We start from the raw sequence: 17,394 nt of genomic DNA on the forward strand, positions 1-17,394 counted from the left end.
AAATCACGGGATAGGGGGCACGGTGGCACAGTTGGTAGTGCTGTCGCCTCACAGCTAGAAGGTCCTGGGTTCGATTCCCGCTCGGGACGATGTGGGTGCTGGCGGCGTGTTTCCTCCTCCGTGTCATCAGTGCCCATACCCGAAGGCGGGATTGGCGAAAGGGCCTTTCTGTGTGGAGTTTGCATGTTCTCCCCGTGTCCCCTAGGGTATGTACCCTCACAAAAAACATGCAGTAATCCTGGTCACTAAACTGCCTCCCCCTGGCCAGCCGGGGCGCCTGGTGGAGGGGAAAGGAACTGGTTGGAATAACGTGTTCCTTCCATGCGCTACGTCCAACCAGGGAAACTCCCCCCTGTCAGGTGTAAAGGAGCAACTTGGACACTCAGGCATGAAGGAAGCATGAGTTCAAGTCCGTTGCTCTCCCCTTGTCCCCCATATATGGGGACTAGGTTGGTGGAGGGTGTGTAGAGCCCAGGATCACATTATATGATTGACACAGGGGTGAAAAATGGGTTACAAAATCGTGGGATAAAAAATATATTAAAAAAACAAAATTGCGGGATAAAAATAATTTAAAAAAAAACAGGCCAGCTCCATTTATGGAGATCTAGGGGTGACCTGGATTTGGGCCCTGTCTGGGCAGGGGCTTTTATGCTGGTTCCGGACAACTGGCGATCCCACAGTCTTGACACAGGGCACTGCACTCCCTATGGTGGTGTGGAACGTGTGTGTCAAATTTGAAGTCGGTGGGGAAAACGGTTCTCAAGTTACGTGGATTACAGACGTACACACACACAGAGACGTCCCTCTCCACACATGTCTGTGTTGCCGCTGCTATTGTACTCTGTATACTGACTCGCAGTCTCCTGCCAGCGACGAGCCTCTACCGGGACGACATATCGCCTGGCTTCGTCCTACTCCTCTCGTTCAACGCTCTCCGACCCCCAGCCCATACGAGTAACCTACATGCAGCATCAATTATAAGCCTCCCCGCCCGTCTTCCCTTCCCCCGAACACAGGCCAGTTGTGATCATATATAGACTATAGAAGACCAGTGGTTCCAAAAACCCCCATCTGAAAATGTCAAAACTGGAAGCAGTGGATTTGTCTCTGCATGCAGAGGTGGACAGGTACTTTACACCTGTGTTTGAAAATATCCCCCAAAATAGGGATGTCCGCCCGTTTTTTAATGTGGCTAAAGCATAAGCTGCATATCCACAATGTTTTCCCCAGAAATGTCTTTAACTTCACAAAAACATAATATTTAGATTTGCTTTCACGTTTTTTTCTTTTCAACGTTAACTGCTACGGAGGCTTCTGTAGCTCGGCAATTATGGTAAATGCATAGCAACCTATATTCTTATATAGTGTACTATATGCTATACTTATAGCATATGCTATGATTATATTGTCTACTGTTATGTTATCTTATATTGTCTAATGTATGCTTATTAGTAATAAGCATAGCATGCATACAGTAGAAAATATAAGCATAGCATATGCCTATGTAATAAGTTATTACAAAGGCTTATGCTAAGCCTATGCTTACCAAAGCATATGTAAAACCACTGAATATAATACACACTGTAGGGATCTTGTGTGATTCATAACTAGTCACGCTGTTATGTCACCATACTGTACGTCAGTGCTTCTGATCTTAATTAACACATAAATAAGCATTTGTCTTCAGGATTCAGGACAACTGGATTCGTCATATACTGTTCTGCACATGAGTTGATATTGGTAGGGTAAGCGATGTTACGGTAGTTTGTTGTGTTAGATAGCTCTATATTCCGTTAGTAATCATTGTTTGTACAGTAACAGGGAGTCTCCCCATCTCTCCAGCTCTTTGGGATACCAACCTGTTACTCACCTTTTCTGTTTGCTAACGTTACTGAACAAATACCTCGTAGCAATGATTACTATCAGAATATAGAAGAGCTTTAACCTTTTAACCAAAAACCGTTTGTTTTAATGAAGACATATATCACTTACCCCAACTTTAACCTTAAATGCCTTTATCTTTGTCTAGAACAACCAAATCGAACCTCTGTTCACCAAAATTCTCAGAATGTTTAACCTTAGTTTCAACCTGGGATCCCTATCATGTCATAGATAGACATTTTCAACCAACTTCTATAAACAAACTTTACTTTACCTACTGACACACACACACGCACGCTCCCCCTGTGACACCTACTGACACACACACACACACACACACACACACACACACACGCACGCTCCCCCTGTGACACCTACTGACACACACACACACACACACACACACACACACACACACATGCTCCCCCCGACTCGAGACACCTACAGCGATGAAGACATCCTTCTCCGTCGGCACTCCGACGGGCCTCCAGCCGTTGGTGGCCCGCCGGCGGCTGATTCTCTTGGGTTTTGGTTCCGTGGCCACCGGTGTGGGCGAAGGCTGCTTCTGAGACAGCCGGGTGGTGCGCACCGCGGAGGACACGGAGCCGTCGGACGGCGTTGTCGGCTTGGTGCTCTGCGGACACTCCCTGGCCAGTTTAGGCCTGCTGGCCCCTAGAGGAGGGGGCTGCTCTCGCCCCCGGCCCCCGGCCAGCGGGGTGGGGAGGAGGCGGGGTTTGGCCTGGGTGGTGGTGGAGGAGGAGGAGGGGGGCACGCTGGGAAGAGGGCAGCTGGACAGGGGCAGAGCCGGGCTCGTCACCAGTCCCAGGGAGGGGCTGTGCTCGCCCTGGGAGGACGAGTAACTCTCTGGAGGAAAGGGAGAGAGAAAGAGAGTTGAACCACACTGGTGCAACATAGGGGACATAGTGAGGATTTATATCTGTTATTTCAGCCTTAAATGTGTTGCATGCCTTAAAGTTTAAGGCATGCAACACCATCATGCTTTATACTTCATCATACGCAAGTGTAGTGCGCCAAAAACAGACGATTTAAGTTTGCCTGTTATGGCCAGACTAATACCACTACCGCGAGGGCTTTATTTTGTACTGCCACAGATAGTGGTCTAGATAGCATATTATAGCATGGTATAGTGTATACTAGTTTCATCGTACAGATATTCCACTGTTAGACGATGAGATAGATGACTATTTCTATGTATTTGATGTCAACACCTTGAGTGTCGTATTCCAGTGTCGTACTGTAAATCGCTCTGGATTAAGAGCATCTGCTAAATGCCTAAATTGTAATTGTAAATCTAAGTCTTGAGCTTGTAGATTGGCTATTGTCGCTTAGGGAAACTGCAGGACACTGTCGTACGAGTCTAAATTAAGCATCAAGCATTGAGATTCAAAATAAGCAAATCGCACAATTCCCCTGAGGCTCTACTTACATAAAGATTTACTTAACATGCTTGTTTTACAATTCAATGATATATAACAAGGCTGATACAGAAACATAGTATATAAGCCTGGGGTTCTTTATCTAAATCTTATCCTTCAAACTACAACTGTAGTTTAAGTCTACGGCTGAGTGTGTGGGAGCCAAATCACTGGCCAGAGGCAGACAAAATTAGTTCTGTAAGTAATAATCACTCAGTATCAGGGCTCATGTTTGAGATAAGCTAGTCCGTCATAATTACAGATAAGCCGAATGGAAAATTGTAACACTTCATCATTTCAGCTTGAAATGAGCGTGCGAGGGAGAGAGATACGAACGGCCCGGCATCGATGGAGGCAGAATGAGCCACCCGTCCTATTCTGGACCTGTGTAAATATTTGTTCTCCCATGATTCTTGGTGAAACATTTAATAGATGTCTCAAACAAACTCAAAAGATAACTCTGGAATGTAACTCTAACAATACATTTGCCATTGCTCCACACTTGATATATTAAAAGCCTGAATGAATGATCTCTGAATCTCAAGCCTGCTGCTCTTGATTTTTATCTCCAACGTGTTGGGGCTGATTTCACAATGATGGCCATTGATTGAACCAATAACAAAAAGACATCCCTCTTCACATCATTACTTAAGTCACACAAGCCATTCTATTTACAGCAAGCGTCTTGATTTGAAATCGATGACAGCGTTTACAGACAATTTTGTTCCATCAAGCATTTCACAAAGCTAATAGGCTCTATGCACAGCAGCATATATTGCTTTGCTTCCTTACCTACATCACAGGTTTGACCAATGATGCAAATTAAGGTTGCATACTATTCTGACTAAACATTGTCAGGGTGCTGATAATGTGCACGCATGCTCACACTAGGTCTCACCTTGTCTCAAATTAGGGTCTATGGACCTTCATCGTTCATTGAGGGGGTTCCAAATTGCCCCTGGCTTACGTTGGTGTAACTCTGAGTGTGTACAAATGGAACCATATGGAACGTTATGGGTCAATTTGAAATTAAAATGTTTGAGAACCACTGTGCTACTGTAAATGGAACGGAGCCTTCATTGGTATCATGGGTAACGCCTGTGAAGGAAGTAAGGAAGAGGCCAAATTTCTTTCCAATATGGCTGCTGTGCATAGAGCCTATTTACATGCACTCAGACAGGCGAGAGCCATTCTCTGCTGGTCTCAGCCATGATCACACATTGTGAGCTATACATGATCTCGCCTCTGTCGGGTGGAAACCTCATATGTCAAACAACGTCAAACACACCAACATTGCAGCTGTATGAAAAGCTTGAATTATCTCTTTCTATCTGCAAAATGTTTGTTTCATAAAGATCCACAGTATACGTTATGTGATTTTTTTGGGTGTGTTGGAGTTTGGAAGCGCTCGTTTTCAGTAAAGCAACCTCCTGCTGCCTCCTGCATTATGAGCACTTCCAAATTCCACACAACAACAAAAAAGAATCACCTGCAAGGAATTTCTTGACAGGAAGTAGCTCATATATACCCTGTTATAGCTCATAACATATCTACGGTGAATTTTATGAAACAAACACTTTGCAGATAGAAAGAGGATAATTCAAGCTTTTCGTTCAGCTGCAATGTTGGTGAGTTTGACGTTGTTTAATACTAGTAATACTATGACTTTTCTGTTTGGATGTATGGGCTGTCAATGGGAAATTGCATCTAGTTAGCAGTTACCACCTTACTGGCAAGATGGTCGCGGTCTGCATATGGTGTTATGGTGTTATAATTATCAATTATCTGCTTAGCAATTACACTATTGATCACTTAATTTGATTAATCGAATCCACTCCTGCAACTACGCGTAAACCATGCCATAGCAATAAATCGCCCAGCTCCTGCCGCTCGCTCACCTGTTTTGATGCTGTGTGTGCAACCAGTGCATCCTGTGCTGAAAGTACACCCCCTGCTGGTGACGGGAGGCATCCCTCGGTAGGCGCAGCCGCTGATCCTGCAGGCTTGGCCGTAGCAGGGCGAGCCCACCGAGCCACAGAAGGCCGGGTGGGCCAGCCCCGAGGGGTGGGACCCCCGCGGTCCCAGCAGCTTGGAGCCGGCCATTCCGTTGGGGCACAGGGCGGAGGGGCCAAAGTTCAGGGGCCGTGGCGCCAGGGTCGCCGGCGCCGTTCCAGTGTGCGTGGGGTGGGCAATGTGCACGTAGTAGCCGTGGGAGAAGCAGTGTTCGGCGGTGCACAGGCATGGGTGGGGGCTGAGCGCCAGGGCTGCGTGGGGGTGGGAGTGGGTCAGGGACGGTGAGGTCACCAGGCACTCGCGTTTCACGGGGCTCATGGCTGAGTTGAGGGACTGGTCGTCCGGGTCCCTGTAGGCCTCCTGGCCCAGGAAGAAGGCCAGGCGGTGGCAGTACTCCACCGAGCCCTCCGGGGGACAACAGTAGTACGGGCTCAGCTCGGCCTCCACCTGTTCCTCCTTCACCGACTTGAGCGGGTACGCCAGCATGCTGCTGCGCTGCTGGTACCCCGGCTTGGTCAGCCGGTGGGTGCAGCTGCCCGTCTCCCACTCAACCTTGGGCTCAAAGCCCGCCTTGGCCGTGCACGCCGTCGGCCCTCCCTGTTGGGAAGAAGAACCCTCCCCCTTCGGTTTTTGTGAGCACTCCTTGGGTTTGAGCTTGACCCTGGGCTGTTGCTTTGGGGTGGGGGAGGCGGCCACGGCCGGAGCCTTGCAGTCGGCGGTGACGGTAGCCGTGGGCGTGGCTCTGACTCTCTGCTTGCTGCTGGCCGAGGAGCCGGTCAGCCTCAGCAGGGCGGCGGCGTTCAGGCCCGCCAGGCGTCTGGGGGCGGGGGCATCCAGGCTCTCCTGACTCATAGCCCCGCCCCCCTTGTCGTCTCCTCCAGGACAGGCTTTGGCCTTTTTCTTCGCCCGCTTGGAGCTTTGGCACGGTAACAGCTTGTGTGGCGGTGAGGCTTTACCCACGCCGCCTCCTCGCGAGGCCTTGGGCGCTGCAGGAGGAGGGTCTGCTGTGTCCAGGGACGCCCCCGCAGTGCCGCTGGGTTCCTCCTGCTGCCTCTTGGCCTGTTTAGCCGCGGGCTGGTGTGAGTCGGCGCCGGCGCCTCGCTCAAGTAGCAGGCTGTTCACCGCCTCGGCGTTGAGCGAGGCCAGCCTGCGCTTGCGGGGCTCGGGGACGACGTGCGTGCACTCATCCTGACTCGGACCGTTTGATTTAGATTTGCTTTTTGGTGTCGTTATCTTAGCCTCTCTCTCTCCGCCGCTGTTGCCTTTTCGCTTACTGGTTCTGGGTTTCTTGAGAGAGAGCCGTCGGTGGCGGCCGTGTTTACTCCGTCGGTTTTCAGGCCCCTTTGGTTCTTCTTTGTCGGCTTCGTCCAGCCGGGTGAGGAGGACGTGGCAGCTGAGGCCCTCATCCTCCGAGCCCCCGCCGCCCCCGCCGCCCCGTCCCCCCCGCAAAGGATACGACTTCCTGTCCCGCTTCTTCTTGTCGCGCCTCCGCTCCGGCTTTCTCTTCTGGTGGTCCGAGGAGCGTCTCCGCTTCCTGCCGCTAATCCTCTTGGCCACGCCTTCGTGTGCCTGTCCCTTGACAATCTCGTTTATCCTCTTGGTCCTGCCGAATCGCAGCGAGCGCTCAGTCCAGGCCCGCTCCATGTTGTCAGCATGTGGCCGGCGGGGGCAGACGTCCCACTTCTCAGCGCCGCGGCTCTGCCCGAGGGAAGCCTTCTGCCGGGCGCCAGTCATCACATGCTGCTCCACGGGGCCTGGAGGGACGACAAAAACAGCAGCCATACCAGTCATTTGTTAGCAGTGGTTTTCAACCCTTTTCATATCAAGGCCAATTATTGATTCGGTATTTGAGCCACGGACCAAAATTACATTTAGCCTCGCAGACCCAAAACTAGGGGTTATTTTGTTGTCGTTGGATAAAGTTTTTCCACAATTCCATGCTGTATTGATGTTGGTACCATAGGAGAGACAACATTCATGTTGATCAAAAGCATAGACTTCTTGAAAATTAAGTAATACAGAAGTTTAACAATAATTTAACTCAAAAGAGTGTAAAGTAAAATGATTGGTTACCAATTTTCCATCATTTAGCTGGGGACCACCTGGAACCCCCTCAAGGACCACTGGTGGACCCTGGACCACTAGTGGAAAACCACTGATTTATAGATGTTTAACAATAATTTTACTCTTGAGAGTGTAAAGTAAAATGAAACCAAATGGACCCGTAAGGGTTACCAACTTTCCATAATTTAGCTGGGGACCACCTGGAACCCCCTCAAGGACCACTGGTGGACCCTGGACCACTGGTTGAAAACCACTGATTTATTAGAATCACCACAATGGCATCAAAAGCACTAGATAATTAGTGCTGGACAAAGTACTCCATGCAGTCAAAGTGTATACTCCTGATCGAATATCACTCAACTATCGTAAGTACTAATTAGAATTGTATATTTCTTTTTTATTATCAATGCATATTATTTATCTATTATTAGTACATTTGAAAGAATTTCACGCTCACAATGCAAGGGTGGCCAAGTCATACACCGTATGATTGTATGCGGAGTATGCAGAAGTCACGCCTGTGGTTTGTGGCCGTGGAACTTCACAGCCTTTACCTCTGCGTTTTCAAACAAGCTTGACTACTGGCCAATCACAGTGGGCCTGTTCTCCATAACAACACGTCACCCCGCCCACAGCTGGGCTTTCCTACAACTGCGGTGAAACAACAACACCACGGACACACTTGGACAAAAGCACGGACAAAACACGCTTGGAGGCCAAAGACACATCGCTGTCTGCCTTGTGCCTTCGTTCAAAATGTACGCTTTGTGTGTTTCACTGGGACACACAGTATTCACTGAGAAACAACAAGAACACAGACACGTGTGTGTGTGTGTGTGGGGAGGTTCTCTTTGGCCTGCATATACCGGTAGGCATACTAGTCCTTACCCGTTCTGAATATATGAACAGCAAATGATGTTCGCCAGATGGAGCAGTAGAGAGTACTCTCTCTACTCCCCCCCCCCCCCCTCTCTCTCATTAGCAGCCAAAGTGCAGCACTATCTCTTTCGTCTGTTTCTGGCACAACAGCGCCCCCTACTGGTAATAATTGTCATACTCGTGCTCACAGTCACATAGGTGGGTGGGTGAACGTCACATAGTTAGGCGGACACGGACATTGCTGTTCCTTGGAGTGGTTGCACCACTCAAAAAATAACTAATATAATTATGTTCAAAAGATATCACTAATAGTGAAAATAGCAGATCTACAAGCTCAGACCACAGCACAATGTGATGCGTTGTAAGCCGAGATAATACTGGAAAACATTAACCAGTGGTCCACAGTTACGAAAGAAGAAAATACAGTAGGTGGTACTGGTAAACGCTAAACACTGGAGGCAAATGCTCTGCCTCGGGTGGAGGTAGTGCTTTTACAAACAGCGTACAAACAGCTGCAATACCGCTGGCAGCCATCCCACAGTGTTGTTGAGCAGCCTGCACCGCTCAGTTCACATGGGTGTGATTTGTTTTTAAATCCCTGGGACCCAAATCTACAATGTCAAATCATCAGTGTTACTTTAACTCCATGAGTGTACAAATGGAGATGGTACACTCTGAGAGTCAGAATCCCGTAAGACCCTATTTGGTTCCTAACATCCTAACTATCTATCATTTAGCTGGAATCCCTGCAAGGACCTCTGGGGTCCCCAGACCCCATGTTGAGAACCATTGACCTGACCTAGTACATTCTGTCATAGGCCTTCTCTCTCAGCACACAGTCAAATCTTGAAGGCGATTAAAATGGACCTTAATACTACTGTAGTTACAATCAGGATGTTAGTACTGTGTCTGTGTGTAATGCTACAGTTTACATTACGAAGGGGTCACTTTAAATCGCCCCATTTTGAGTGAGATTATCTCCTAATTGTTTGTAAATATTGACTATGGCTTTTGTTCAGCACAACTGTATAATCGACATGAGGAACAGAACAGAACGGCGGTCATCAGAGGTTCTTTCGGGATGAGGGTGATCAGGTTGAGTCAATGCTGACTCATGAAATTTAAGTAGGGCAGAATCAATGGTCAGCAGCAGACCCACAGTAGCCCGAAAGAGGGAGAGGAAGAATTAAAAGGCAGTCAATAAAGGACATGGAGGCACGCAAACTTTTGAGGGTTTAATCTTTACATAGACCTGCTCACAATGCAAATCAACAGTTAGATAATGCAATCATACATGAAAGGGTCTTGCTCTTGCCAGTTTGGAGATCATTGTAGTAATAGTGGCAACTAAAACTATGACGAAAAATGTTCGTCGACTACCTCAATAAACTCAATAAAAACTACATACAAACCGAAACTAAGACTAAATATATTGACAATTTTGTCAAACATTTTATGTTTGGTTGCGCTCGGGTGTTGTGCTTTGAAAAACAGCAGATCAGATGTATTTTTCAGCATGCAACCACGTGTAAAATCAGGCATTACGACACCATCAAGGCCCGCCAAAATACATTTTTGAGCAGTGCCTAACCGCTCCATTACGCAGCTATGTGTTTACTGTTTATGTATGTATTAGGGCCGGGACTTTAACGCGTTAATTGCGATGAATTGACTACAGAAAATTTATTGCGTAAAAGAAATTAACGCATTTAATCGCACTCCTGTTTTCACACCGGAAAACAGGAGTTTCAGAGCAGGCAGTCGGACCGATATAAACGGCGCACCAAACAGCCTCCAGTGCAGCATTGCGTGCGGTCAGTCAGACATACAACAACACCCAATTAAGGAATGAAGAATATCTATATATCGCCTTTGCCCCGTAAATGGGACATTTAGATTTAAAAGCTATCGATAACAGCACGGTTGTGTGCAATAGAATAGAGGGGATTTCTTCCCAAAACTCCCCAGATAGCTCATTCAACTCACTGTTTTGATTGATTTTATTCTATCATCTTAGTGTGTCCCACCCCTCCCCACCGCTTTTATTTGTTTTCTCATGCCCCCCAAGTATAGCACATTTGAATATCCATATAGACTACCTGCACTTATCTGTTGGTCTTGGTTAAGTAGAGTACCACCTTGATAAAACAAAAATACAATGTTTTATTGCTTAAGCTTATGTAGTCAATATTCATTGATTCACTGATGTACAAAAATCCATTTGAAAATGTTTTTTCTCACTGTTCCCAGGTCGAATATTGATATGCGATTAATCGAGATTAATTAATTACAAAGCCTCTAATTAATTCGATTTTTTTTTAATCGAGTCCCAGCTCCATGTATGTAGTATGTATGTATACTTGTATGTCAGACAGACAGACAGACAGACAGACAGACAGAGACCAGGGAGGAGGCCTAGTACGCATAGTTGCACAGGTGTGATTTTGTAGACAAAATCAACTAAAATCACATATTTAGTGGACTAAAACTAGACCAAAAGTAAAACATTTTGCACACCCAGATTGATCGCTTGCCCCAACCTATGAGATTTAATGACTGGATGACACGGAAAGCACACACATAACAACAACAGTGAAGACTGTCACACTGACATCGTCCACCAGTTATTAACTTATTACAATATCAAAGCTCCGGGCCGAGTCTTTGGAAACATCCTGTATCCACCCACCACCACTGCTTCAGACAAGCTTTCAAATGCTATCTCAGTCTAACATAAAGATTCCAGGAGTTATAGTATATTGAAAATGTGAACTTTTTTAGTTGACCTTTGCCCACCAAATTGTACCATATGATATTGAATTCATGCTTCGTGGTTTTGTGTTGTGATTTGATGATATTGTGATTTGTTATACAGTGTGTTGAGTCATTGTGGACAGAAATAAAGATACAGACTGGAAGACAGACCGTAACAGCCTCATTACAATAACTTTGCAGTCACATAGAACCTTTTTCTTATGTTTTACTTCCATGTCTTCAGTTCACAGTAGTTTGTGAAGTGCCATAAATCTGACAGTGAGTTGATGAATGGTGAGTTGGTGATTAAAGTGTTGAGTAGGCAATGGTGCCACTCAAGTCGTATTGTAACCTGCGTGTTTTTACTTTCTATTTTGCACTGCTGTAGTGTAGATGCAAAAACTCAAGGACACATTCTCCTTCAGAGCAAAAACACATTTTCAAGCTGAGTACTTAATTCAGGAGGTCATGGCAGTTGTGTTGGTGGTTACATTTAAACGTGCTGCAGACTCTCAATACAACCAATTTACTCTAATAATTAGTTTGTTTGTTGCTCCATGCGGGGGGGGGGGGATATAGAGGCTCCTCACTGTTTAATTCATGCATCTTTCTGAAAGCATGACAAGGAATTCTGCCACAAACCTTAAGATTTCTGTTAAGACTTCAGACTTTTGGTCAACCTAGGCTGTGGCCTGTGTATAGCATAATGTAATACTACATCAGACAAGGGTATGACCTATAGACAAAAATAACTGATCTAAAAACCAACAACACATCACCATATGACGCATTCTTGGTAATCTTTTAGCAAGTGACATCTCGTATACTATGGAGGGTTTGGGCAAATTTCATAATACAGTAGGCGGAAACATTTTCAAAAATAGGGCTTAAGTGGATAAATAAAGCATAAAGCATTTATATTACTTGCTTGCTTAAATATGTATTGTTATGATTATGATTATTATTTAATCATTCATTTTGACAAAATATCAGTCAAAACCTCTGTAATCGATGGGCTAGGACTCTCAAAATGTCAGAAAAGTGATATCGGACCCAACGTTCAGGCATTGGTCTGTCACTATACTAGTATGTACCTTGCATGGTCAAGGCCAGGGTGTCAATTCAAATACTGGAAAATGAAATGCAAGGAAAACATCACACCACAGCAAAAGCTAAATAAAGCCAAAAACTCATTGTTTTTTTCTTTCTTATTTTTACAATTTGGGGAATCTGTATATGGACTGGCGGGCCATCACAAAAAACATCTAGAATACATATAGGGCCTATTCATACTCCAGATTGAGGTGATAATTTATCACCGCAGTGTATGGACTCATTATGAAGGTGACGGTGTTAACTTATCACCTAAAACTGGAGACACTGCATACTAAAAGTCCTAGGCTAACTTAACTGTACAAAATGAAACCAAGTCAAGTGGACCCGTTGGTTTCATTTCTCAGGGTTACAAATGGACAGATTGACAATTAACATTTTGTCATGCACAGTCACGTGTGCAAAGCAAACACGCCTCTCTAGAAAATCCTGAATGTGAACTGTGATGCCTAAAGCCACTCTGCTGATAAAGACAAAGCCTGCCTGAGCAGCTGAGCTTTATATCATAGTAGTGCTGTCAACAAGATCTTAACTGGAACATGGGACTCTCTCTCCCCGCAATAAATCATCCTGCATGAGAGGTTACAGCTCACTCTTCCCCATCAAACACAGATACTAATTTACAATGCTGCTAAATCAAACAGTTTGACTGTGTCTTAAAAGAGGATTTGGTCCACTCCAAATTAACTTAAAACAAGACAGGGTCTATTAACGGTGTGGTTTCCTGTGGACTTCACGTAGCCACTCTTATGACGTCAATCATCTATGACATATCTATGACATGTGACTCCATATTTGAGCAGCCCAATCCAAGCCTCATTGACTTCATTTATAAAATTAAATAAAATTAAATTAAAATCAATTAAAAAGGGGGGAGGGTGGATGGGGTAATAATTGGCCTCCTGGCATGTGCACAAGACATTTGCCACTGATTGGTCCAGCGGTTTGTGAGATTTGCTGACACACGCGTGAGCGTGCAAACACACTCACACACACGCCATTATGCTAGCTCCTACAGAGCCATGTCATGAAAAAGAGAGAGTCAGTGAAACTTTAAATATCATTTCTTATGGTGCAGGAGATTGCAGTTGTGTTTCCCTGACTATTTTCCAGTGTCTTCTGAGAGTTGAAACAATGGATATTTACGCTGACCTTGATATTATGGTAATACACAGTATAGTTTGTTTCATTGGGCTACAAGGGCCGGCGATGATGATTAATTATTGCTACCTATCTCTTTTAGCACACGCACAGCAATGAGAGTGGAACACTGAGGCCGTGTACTGACCATTATAGCCATTTGGTTTTATAAGCACAGCTAGGCCTGGTGATTGTAAGAAATTAATTTCACGTTTACAGAGTAGAGATCAATGACCCTGCACCCCATCTCTAATTGGTTAGAAAATAGGCTACAGACTGCTCTCTCACAGCCCCATACAGAGTCTGCACATTAGGTTCCTTAGACAACCATGTGATCCAGGGGAAGATTTAGGTTATGAGATTTTTCTAAACTTGCTGAATGGTGAATGTCAAAACTGCAGAAGTTACATCCAGGACCGTTTAAAACATTAATTAACATGCATACCAGCAAATCATGCTTACAAGTCCCATAAGGCTGCTCTGATTTCCATGTATTTCACCAGATAGGGGGAGAAAAGGCAGACACAGCAAACATATGCTTAATGTTATGTTAATTCCAACAACGGCAACAATTATCTATTATGAAACATGACTGCCCTTGCATCGATTGCAGGCCCAAAATACTTTTTTGGACAAAATTGTAATGCTCCATTACCGAATTGCTCCATTATGTCTTAATTGAAGCTGGAGGCTATAGGTTCCAATAAAGTAGGTACATTCCAGCTGTACTTCATCATAAACACAACAAGAGACCCAAATAAAGTGCATAGTATACTCTATAATATAGCGGTTAGAGCATATGCCTTTCATACGGAAGGTTGTGGGTTCGAATCCTGCCTGGGGTCGACTTGCCTGTCCTGGACGGGAGTCTATAGCCTACTGGTCCATAGAAGAAACTATTTCTAAAGTCATTGTTTTTTTTTAAATAATTATATGTAAGCAAATCAACTGATTTACAATCACAAGTCGCTCATCAGCCATACAGCACCTGTATTGTAATTAACTGCTTATAGCCTACAGACTCTCCTTTCAACTTTCAGGTATAGGCTAGACCCAGACGTGTCAGATAAAAAAACACAAAATAAATACAAAGCACTAGGGTAAGGAAGCCTATTATTTCCACCAGCTAATAAGCAGTAGGTAGGCCAATATTTATTTTACATTTCCCATGTCAAGAGAGAGCTGGTCGGCAGCCTGCTGAAAAGGCAAGAGGCGTTGGCTTGTATAGGGTTTATCAGGAGAAGGAGAGAGAGATAGCCTACGGAAGAATTCGAAACATTTTTCTCTCAGGAGCTAATTGTTTATATACAAGACCAAAAAAAGCAACTTGCACCACCATAGGTTTACAGCCCGACGAGCCCGTACAGTAGGCTACAGTACAAGTACAGGCTGCATGGTGTGGTCAGATCGAAACAAAAAACGTCCGATCATAAGACATCAGCACACACTTGAGAGCAATGAGGACTATAGCATCTATAGGATATTACACTACAGTAGGTAAGTAGGCTACAGTAGACTATAGGCAAAGCGCTTGACGTAAGCCTCGATTATACTATACTAGTACCGCCGTGTCGCTGGCCGAAAAGAAACCGATATAGCCTAAAAGAGAAACGCCGCCGTCGCGACACCACACTAGGGCTTGTAGATCGGTTCTATTCTTCGCCGTCGTACGATGATAGTATAAGTATAAATTAAGCTCTTAAAAATGGGCTTGGGGTTCTGTTGGTTCTGCCAGCAGCCACACACAACACCAAGCACCAACCAAAACAACACCGATCGCAACAATATTTCCCCCAAAGGGATTTCTGACGGCCGATTATTATGACCAAATTGACCAATAACAGTGTACTGTGTTTCGCCAGCAATGCATAGCAGACCCAGTCATACATACAGTTCCATCTTATGTACGAGGATATGGCAGCTATCGCTTCCCAGTTGAGAGAGAGAGAGAGAGAGAGAGAGGAGGCGAAAATATGTTCTGCTGCTCTTCTCTTTTTGGACGGAAAAACACGCAACTTCAAAGCTACGGCACGGAATCGTAAGATCGGCAGCGCCGTGATAAACACACACATCGGGAGGTTATGATAACTTACGCTCGTCGACATGACTGCCGCCTGGTCGAGACTAGAGGATCGTCGTTTTTTAAATGTTGGAGCTTGAAGTGGTGGCTGGTGGTGGTGTGATGGCAGAGCCGAGCAGAGCCGAGCACTGCGAGCAGAGGGAGCTCCGTAGTCCGTACTGGGAGGAGGAGGAGTGGAGGAGGAGTGGTGGTGGTGGAGGTAGAGGAGGAGGAGGAGAACGACGGTGGTGCTGGTGTGTGCGTGTGCGCGCGTGCGTGCGTGTGTGTCTTCCTGGTTCATGCTCCACCACCACCAACACCACCACCTATTTGCAGAAAAACTTCTTGCTATATATATGGACCATGCACTGCAGGCTTTAATAGTTCGATGACATCCATCCATCCACCCACCCCGTCCTCCATTGACGGAAAGACCAGCTGTTTAGATTCTGAAGTCTAACTAAATATTTGTAGACTAGACTTGTTATACTTGTAGTGTCTGACTGCGTTCCTTCCCCCCCTCCTGTTAACAATAATTGGTTCCACAACTTCCACTGGATTAATAGGCGACATCATGGACTATGGATGGTAGGACGATGGATGGATGCAAGCCAAGGCCCCCCCACGACGTCAGCCTCCTCCAACCCTGTCATTTATGTTGTGACCCAACCACTTCCAGACTGTCCGCCCGGCCAGACACAAAAAAATAAATACACACGAGGAACAACGGAGGAGAGAACATAACCAGCCATTCTCATTCTCAACCCCTTTAATTTAAAGGACCCCCAGTTGGATAGGCATCCCCCCCCTTTCCCCCCATCCCCCCTTCAAGGACCCCATGTGGCAGTCCCAGTGGTCCCCAGGTTGAGAACCAACTGTTCTATACAGTGGCGTGCAGTTGTCATGCCTTTTAACCACTTGAACCTCAACTCCCGGGCCGGGGGAACATTTGTCAGAAATAGCCGATCTACAAGCTCACAATGTGTCGTCTATTTCTTGCTAAAGAGATTTGATGTACTGTAGAGGGGATCAAGGGCAGACCAAGTAGCTCTGGTCTGTTTCACTACTACAGTATAAAGTACTAGTATAAGTATAAAGAGGGTTTAAGTTTTTTAAATGCTTGGCGTAAAAAACGTCTGGCATGGTATGGCTGGAATTCTAAACAAGATAGCCTATTATGAATCAAGTCCAAGTCATTTGGCACCATGTGTTCTTTAAACACAACCAAATGGTCTACCAGGAAATTCCAGAAAAACTGCAATGTCTCTCGCAGCGTCTGGGTGACAGCCCGAAAGAAAGAAGAGGGCTGTACTCAGTACATAATCCAGTACATGTTATACTTGCATTGCTTGTTATTAATGATTGGTCGGTTACCCATACCCACTATCAGGTCATTCACCAGGCAATGTAAGTTATTTACTACTGGAATATTAATTTAAATTAGAAGTACTTAAAATTGTATGGCAATTCTGTCCAATATAGGCTAAGCCTATATAAACAGTATACACCTCCCAGTCCCACCCCACTAGTCACAGGAGCTGAACTGAGAAAAAGTCTTAGAATATATACTGCCACAGCTTGACTACCGAAGAACATATTCTATCACTCTATGGTGATAGAATGGTGTAAAAAAGCCTTGCACACTCATGAGTTCAGATACACACAGGTGGCAAATGAAAATTAAAGTAAGTAAGGTGTTGGGCTACAACCAGAACAGCTTTAAATTACTGTGGCATCGATTGTATAAGTCTCTGGAACTTTACTAGGGGGGATGGAACACTATAGTTTTGACGATTGTCGTGGAGAGTGTCAGTCTAAAATCTCCCATAGGTGTTCAATTAGCTTGAGCTCTGGTGACAGCCAGCATCAAAGGCCATAGCATATGTTTCACATCATACTCATCAAACCCTTCAGTGACACCTTGTGCCCTGTGGATGAGGGATTGTCATTCTGGCAGAGAGGAGAGTGAGACACTGATGGGAGTAAAGATAGATAGATAAGATACATAGACCTTTATTGATCCCACTGGGGAAATTAAGTCGCCTGAGGCAG

At 45.4% G+C, this 17,394-nt stretch overlaps 2 protein-coding genes across 2 annotated transcripts in view; both read right to left on the minus strand.

The window, feature by feature from the left end:
* The window catches only part of prpf39 (PRP39 pre-mRNA processing factor 39 homolog (yeast)), a 114,178-nt gene that overhangs the window by 52,542 nt on the left and 44,242 nt on the right, over positions 1-17,394 (minus strand). The window lies entirely within an intron of this gene.
* Positions 1-17,394, minus strand: part of LOC308334628 (bromo adjacent homology domain-containing 1 protein-like) — a 34,724-nt gene that overhangs the window by 3,459 nt on the left and 13,871 nt on the right. The window contains exons 2-3 of the mRNA XM_080791432.1: positions 5,219-7,087; positions 2,330-2,748 (exon numbers count right to left, since the gene is read on the minus strand). Coding sequence (XP_080647558.1) covers positions 2,330-2,748; positions 5,219-7,067 — 2,268 coding nt within the window. The 5' untranslated portion in view covers positions 7,068-7,087. The remainder of the gene's footprint in view (positions 1-2,329; positions 2,749-5,218; positions 7,088-17,394) is intronic.

The sequence above is a fragment of the Protomyctophum bolini genome (assembly GCF_963924005.1).
Source record: "Protomyctophum bolini genome assembly, chromosome: 19".
Classification (NCBI taxonomy): Eukaryota; Metazoa; Chordata; class Actinopteri; order Myctophiformes; family Myctophidae; genus Protomyctophum; species Protomyctophum bolini.